The sequence below is a fragment of the Bombus pyrosoma genome, linkage group LG17 (assembly GCF_014825855.1).
Source record: "Bombus pyrosoma isolate SC7728 linkage group LG17, ASM1482585v1, whole genome shotgun sequence".
Taxonomy (NCBI): domain Eukaryota; kingdom Metazoa; phylum Arthropoda; class Insecta; order Hymenoptera; family Apidae; genus Bombus; species Bombus pyrosoma.
Window position 1 is genome coordinate 511372 of NC_057786.1, and position 7769 is coordinate 519140.

Sequence of the window (7769 nt, forward strand, 5' to 3'; positions counted from 1 at the left end):
TTAAATAATTTGAAGTAATTGAGTAAATTTATATTTTATATTACTTAACTATATGTTCGTAAATATTAAATGTTTAAACAAAATTGCATCAATTGAAAGTTTATATCACTGTACCAATATTTAAATAAATAAATGAAAATCACAATCTACCAAATTCGATTTATATGAATAAAATTGTTTTGTATAATTTAAATATAATTATCGTTTTATTGTTAATCTAACCCTCTATTTTTTATTACGTAAATAAATTGAAATATTCAATTAATTTTATATATTCATGGTCTGTATATAAGTATATATGTATGTATATTGTTGTTATATACATATATATATGGTCATATTCATTCATTCGTGTTTTCATTGCCATGCGCGCACGGTCGTGGTCATATACACCCGTGCATGCGTGTTAATGCAAACTCCAAACTCGCATTGTAAATAAACAATATACTATGAGCAACTGAAGTAACAAAATGTGAAAAGAACGTATAACTGTATCAACAATGGAAAACGATTGTTCAGCGATCGTTTATGTTGCGAACGAAGACAAAGAATTATATCTTACAATTACTTATGGACAAACAATTGAAGACCTTTGTATTAAGGTAAAATAATTTTAAAAAGCTATATTTCCCCATAATTCTATTTCTTATTATTTTGAGGTTAAATGAATATTTTATTTAGAATTTTACAATATATTGAATAGTTTTATTGGTATTTTGCAAATATCAATTAAACTTGAATGTGTGTGTTGAGTGAAATTAAAATTGAATTAAAATTTATTTTTGACTTGAACTGTTTAAAGATCTAATATAAATTTTGATGAAACTTAGGCTTAATAAAAAATTTAATGTAATGTAATTGCATATAATAACAACCTTTTAAATTAAATTTATCCTATTTATTTTAGCAAATATTTAAATTTGCATTTTAATTTACATAAAGAATCATTTTTTAGGCCTGTAAATCTCTTGGTATAGGTCCAATAGCCAGGCATCTTTTTACTCTTAGAGATCATTATACGAAACTTTGGTATCCATCAGCATACCTCCTGGAAATGAAAGATAAAAACAAATATGACTTTAGGTTAAGATTCAAACCTTCAAGCTTACACAGACTGAAGCAGGTTGACATAAAAGCCTACGATTATTATTTTCAACAGGCACGTTCAGATGTTATGGATAATAATGTACCAGACATTGTTTATGAAAGACATAAACAAGAATTAATTGGTCTTGGTGTTAGTGATATGTATAGGTTTGTATAATGTATTTAATTCAATCACTTAATGATTTATTTATTTATATTTTCATTTTTAGTGTAATATGAAAATATTTTATATTGTTATTTATGAAATATTTTTATAAATATGGAATTTGTATGAATTATTATTTCAATTAATTTGTTTTTTGATTCTAGTATGGGTTTTATTAATTAAATAAAGTTTGAGTTTTGTAAAATATCAATTCAATTTTTGTTGTCTTTTTATAGAGTGATGTTAGAAAAAAAAATATCAAGAGAAACAGTACAAGCGGAATACAGAAAATATATTCCTAAAGAATGTATAAAGCGTCATGCATTTTTTATTAAAAAACCAATTCAGAATGCACTTCGTAAAATATCTGGATATGATGCAAATTATGTTAAAGAACAATATTTGAAACAATTTGAGTGTATGGCACCAAATTACCCATATGAAGAATATGAAGCTTTAATGGATAGAGGTCTTCAAGATCCTCCAGCAAAAATTACTTTAAGAGTCAATTTTGATGAAGTAAAATATTGTGAAACAATTACTAATCCATGGACTACATTATGTGCAATCGAAGATTTATGTTTTGTTTCTATAAGGTTTTAAATTTATTATTAAATATAATAGATAAATATTAGAAACAAGATTTAAACGTAATTTTTACATTTTTTTATCAGAAAAATGTCTTTTTGTAGTAGAAACTGTATTATGCATTATGATGAAGTCAATCTTTAATATTTTTATACTCAAATCTTTTTTATTATTCAGTAGTTTACTATTCAATTGTCTACAGAAAGAATAAGATAGAGAATACTATCGTTTCATAAGAAATATTTGTTTGTAAATTGTATTTAATATATCACAATTGAATACATTATATTATTATCGTTAATTATATTTTTGTATGTTTTATTTTTAAAGAAAATTAAAAATATTATCTTTATCTGTAGAAATAATTTCCTTCTTTTTCTTAGTAAAAAGCAATATTTCTTAGTAAAAATAGTTCTTATTCTTATAGATCTTGTTGATATAAAATTATAATTGTCGTTTATTCATAGTCGCAATTTCTGTGTCGAACGATTATTATAGAAATTAAATTTGATTTAAAACTATTACATATTGTAATAAAAATATTCTTTCTTAAGAAAAGAAAGTTTGCATTCAATTCATTAAGATTATGTAATAAAATGTGTAAATTTTATATAAAATACTTAACATTTTGCGTAGCGCATAGTCTATTGGTAGTATACAATTTAAAATATTGTATAATATTCTTAAATATACTATTTAAGTAAATTAAGTGTAAAGAAAACTAAAAAATCAAATTTAATACTGCTACTATTTTTCTCTTAAATATTGGAACTTCTGTAGTAAAATTTAAAATTCTTTTCCTTTGAGCATTGAACATCTCAATATAATATTATAATTAACACTTTTTTGTTTGTAATATTTCAGTATTTCAAATTTTAACATTTCTATTATTTTCTAGACAAGATAACACAGTGGAAATATCAAGAAAGAATGGTATACCTTCATACTTAATATTTTCAAACAATGCAATTTTAGTGTCCTTTGTTTCTGCTCTGGATGGTTACTATCGCCTAGCAGTTAAATGGACATTTAATTTATGTGGAGAAATTGTCACCCCTTCTTTAGAAAGGTTACATAAATTAAAATGTCATGGTCCAGTTGGGTAAGACTTCATTTACTTAATTTCATATAGTGTTGCAGTATAAAATTTTATAAAAGTATAAGAACATAACATTAAAATTTTATTTTAGGCAAGAATTTTCATATATGAAACTCCAACAAAAGCGTGCTAATAAACCAGGTTCTTATATACTTAGAGAGAGTGAAACAGAGTACAATGTATATTACTTAGATGCATGCAACAAGGAAGGAAAATTATTTTCAAAGAGAATAGAAGAAAGGATTGAATCAGATGATTTCACTATTACTGGTGTTTCTAGTCGATACAATACATTGGCACAATGTGTCTCATCTTTCCAAGATTCTGAAGGACAGCCATATCTTTCAGAATGTTTACCGCCATCAGAATATGGTAAATTAAGAACGTTTTTTTAGTTTTATTTTGATCTGTAGTAATAATGTTAGTAAGAGAAAGAATTAACTTGCTTTTTTAGATAAATCATCATTATTACTTTGTGCTCCTGAAAGTGCAGTTAATGAAGTTGCAGCTGATGAACAAATAATTGCTTCAGTTTTAGAAACTGGACCTTGTTGTGTACCTCACAATCAGTTAGAAATTTACAAACCTTTTTTAAGAACTACTAGGATTCAACAATATTCACCAACAGCTCTTTATAGAGCAATTTGGAGATTAACTAAAGGAAAAAAATTAGAAGTTGCTCTGAAAATTTTAAAACAAGAAGAAGAAATACATTTTACAAAAGAATTTTTGGAACTTGCTGGAAAATGGTCCCTATTGCGTTCAAACGCTGTTGTAAGGTGAATAACATTTTGAATAGATTGGTACATAAAATAAATATAAATTGTAATTTCCTATATTTTAATATTATATGAAATAATGTAATAATTAAAATATCTTAAGTTATAGTATAACAAATATTAGTAACGTTTTTAAATTTATGTATATCATATTGATACTACAATGACTTTATATGTTGTATTAGATTGTATGGTTTAACAGTAACACCATCCATTGGGATGCTTCTGGAATTGGTACGACATGGCTCTCTTGATGAATATTTACGTAGTTCTTCTTCTCAAACTATCAAAACTGTAGATATGGTAGAAGCAACAGCTTGTTTAGCCACTGCTCTTTGGCATCTTGAAGAGAATGGTGTAGTTCATGGTAACATTAGATGCAATAAACTGCTAGTACATGCCCATACTAATAATAGTTTTGTCGTAAAACTTGCCGATCCAGGAATATTTGTATATACAGAAACAGATATTCACTGGTTACCTCCAGAAACTTATAATGATACAGAATTGGCTAGACATAGTTTTCAGGCAGATGTTTGGGCTGTTGGAACAACAATTTGGCAAATATTTGCTAGGTAAAGCTTTTTAATAAACAAAATCTACAAGTCTTTTGTTATTTCATTATAATTTTGATTTAGTTTAGTCATAGAATTGTTTTCATAGTATAAAACTATGTAGTAAATAAAATAAACTTGTTTTAATAGCATAAATTATAAAATACGTGTGTTTAATAATATAGTAATTTATCACAAATATTTTATAGGTCCAATTATGATTTAGCACTGATTTAACAAATAAAAGTAAAATTTATAAAAATAAAACTTAATATGTGTGTGTGCTATTTAATCCTAGGGGAGCCACATTACAAGAATTTCGAAATACTGCTATTATGAAGAAATATTATGAATCTGGAAAACGTTTACCTATTCCAAATGGTTGTCCTACGGACGTATATAGGTTGATGCTTGAATGTTGGGGAGATTCAAGTGGTTCTAGAAAACAACCTCAAGCAATTATGAGAGACATTAATCAAATTCTGTATCAAGTATACAATTCTCGCAGAAGTCATACGTACGCAACAGCTTTCCCTAAAACATTTACTCCTGAATTGAAAAAATTTGAGCAAGATAACTCTGACTCTAGCGATAATAGGTCAATAAATAGTGAATCAAGAAGTAGTAGTCTTTCTACAGACAATACAAGTCTTCAATGGAATGGCACTGATGATAGTAAGAGTTTCTTTGCTATAGTAACATTGTTTTAACAAAATTTAAAAATTTATTTTATTTAAATTTTAGGCGTGCAAAGTTTAATTAACACCAATGATAATTATGTAGGCAGTACAGAAGACCTCTCTGCATATTTAGGTTGGTTATCTAATACAAGAAGAGATTCAGAAGGGTGTTCAATTTCTCAAAATAACATTCCTAACATGAACTGTATTGAACACTCCACTCAAGCTCTGAGAATAGGACACCATGGTGATTTAGGCAAGGTAATAAAATAATAAACTAATTGATTGAATATATTTCAACATCTAAATTTAATAGTTGCTACTTATAAGTCTAAAGAATAAAAATAATTTAACCAAATCGTGTTTTCTAAAAATTAATGGTTTTAATTAATTATAATAAACTTAACACATAATATTAATATAAAAATAGGTAATGGGAAGAAATGAATCTGGAACAGGAGAAGATTGTGGATCTGGAGGAAGTAGCAATGGTTCTTTAGGTCAAATGCGAGGAATTTATGAATTAGATATCGATTGTAATATAATTCTACAAGGCAGAATCGGTCAAGGTTTTTATGGGGAAGTTTATAGAGGTACTTTGGAAAGAGAAAATGGGAAAGATATTGAACCACAACAAGTTGCTATAAAAAAATTGAAAACAAGAGCACTTGAAGCAGATATAAGAGACTTTGAAAGAGAGATTGCTATAATGAAGGTTAATTTAAAGATTCAGTTAACTTTTAATTTATTTTTTGTGCAATTTAATATTAATATTGCAATATTAAAACTGTAATAGATATTAATCAAATAAAATTGCAGACCTTGAAACATCCAAATGTAGTGGAAATTCTCGGTGTAATATCAGAACCTGAAGTTTGTTTGGTAATGGAATATGTAAAACACGGTTCATTGCAAAGTTATCTAACAATTCACAAACAAGAATTGTCTCATAAAAGACTATTAGGGTTTGCTTTAGATATTGCAACGGGAATGGATTATTTAGGTAGTATGAGTATTGTTCATAGAGATCTTGCTGCAAGAAATATTTTAGTTGCAGATGAAAATAAAGTTAAAATCAGTGATTTTGGATTAGCTCAAGTTACTGGAAAAAATGATTACTACATTTTACAAACTGATCGAGGCCTTCCTATTAAATGGTAAGTTACAGATATAACGAAATTATGTGTTCTTGAGTTTCTATTCTATTCTAGAAAGTCTTTCTTTTTAAGGTATGCTCCAGAAAGTATTAGAGATGGAAAATTTTCTACTAGATCAGATGTATGGTCATTTGGTGTAACAATGTATGAAACATTTGGCTTTGGAGAAGAACCACGTTTACCCGGCCTTGATTCAAGTATAGATCGTCTTCAAAACGAACAAGAAAAAGGAAGTACTGAATTGTTGGCTGCATTAGAAAGAGGTACTCGTCTTCCTTGTCCGTCTACCTGTCCACAAGCAATTTATGTAAAACTTATGTATCCTTGCTGGCATTTACAAAGTCATCAGAGACCAGATTTTGCAACTCTTTGCAAGGATATTAAAGATCTTCTTGCTCAATACTAAAAAGCAAAGATAGAAAATAAAAAATACATATGAAATTAAGTGTAAGTTAGGCAAGTTTAACCTTAAATTATGTAAAAAATTTGTACAATTTTAATTTTAATAATTTATGGAACTTTGGTATATCTATTTGTCAAAGTTAAATTGAACTTTTTCAAATTTATGGACATTAAATAGCAATATATTAATTCAAATTTAATAATTAAGTAAATATGCAAATTGGTATGCTTTACTTAGAGTATGATTCGATCTTAATTAAAAAATTTATATGAAATTATTGTTATAAATATAATTGCTGTAATTATTCAAAAAGGAAGGTATTAATGTACCTATTGCCTGTTGTCATATATTATTTACTTTATCTTTACGAAATAAATTTAAATTCTGAATTTGTAAAGAGATACAATTTAGTATAAAGTAGAATGAATTCCGCAGAATTCTTTCCTTGTGTATATGTATATATAGGAGTTCTTTTTACATACAAGTAAATACTTATTGTAAAGAAATTAGTATCTTTGCTTTTTGTAAGAAATAAATGATCATTTCATTAATTATATCACAAAATTGAGATTAAGATGAAAAAATAATATTTGTAAAAGTTAAGTAACTGCAATCATACATATGTTTAATGCAATAAACATTAAAAAAATTGTTGAATTGATATATTAATTACAGTATATTAAGAATTAAGCTTAAATAAGTAAAGTTCGTATAATATATTATGTATTACTGTAGTTTGTTAATATTGAGAAAAAACTAATACGTCTTTTCAAGATTTTAATCTTTAAGCACGAATTTAATTGATCTCTTTCGTAGAAAATTTTATTTCTGAAATATATGTGTATATTTATCTAATATATGTATATCTACATATAATATTACACAAGTGTACACATAGTGTTACAAAAGTTAAGATATATGTATACTTAAAATAATTTTATCTAAAATCTGTACATATGTATATGTAATTTTTGTAAACTATGTAATATGTTTCTATCAAAGAAATTTAAAATTTATTTTGTAGTCTTAATATTTGTCTATCTTTTGTAAATATTTTCAATCAAAATATTTCGGAAATTTTTTAATATAAACTAAATGTTTTTTACTTAGGACTACATAGTATTTTTACAAAAATTTTACTACATTGGTGAATAATTCTGTTTAATATTAAAAATTTTAATATCAAACAATTGAAATGAAGTTTTAAACTTTCAATCGAATTGTCACTGTAATATATTGAAATATTCTATAAATGCT

General features: G+C 25.8%; 1 protein-coding gene across 1 annotated transcript; it reads left to right on the forward strand.

Annotated features, from left to right (window-relative positions):
• The first annotated feature begins 368 nt into the window (after positions 1-368).
• LOC122577017 (tyrosine-protein kinase hopscotch) lies at positions 369-7401 on the forward strand. The gene is made up of 12 exons (XM_043748042.1): positions 369-602; positions 956-1254; positions 1489-1848; positions 2739-2942; positions 3031-3311; positions 3394-3718; positions 3904-4293; positions 4571-4947; positions 5017-5213; positions 5383-5667; positions 5772-6109; positions 6182-7401. Exons 1-12 carry the CDS (start codon positions 501-503, stop codon positions 6513-6515), a joined length of 3492 nt encoding a protein of 1163 aa, XP_043603977.1. The 5' UTR covers positions 369-500; the 3' UTR covers positions 6516-7401.
• The last annotated feature ends 368 nt before the right edge of the window (positions 7402-7769 follow it).

Bases quoted from the DNA above. Each gene is read 5' to 3' on its own strand.
- LOC122577017 (XM_043748042.1), top strand. From the start codon at position 501: ATGGAAAACGATTGTTCAGCGATCGTTTATGTTGCGAACGAAGACAAA. The intron at 3,312-3,393 runs GTAAATTAAGAA...TTGCTTTTTTAG, and splicing joins TTTACCGCCATCAGAATATG to ATAAATCATCATTATTACTT. The intron at 4,294-4,570 runs GTAAAGCTTTTT...ATTTAATCCTAG, and splicing joins ATTTGGCAAATATTTGCTAG to GGGAGCCACATTACAAGAAT.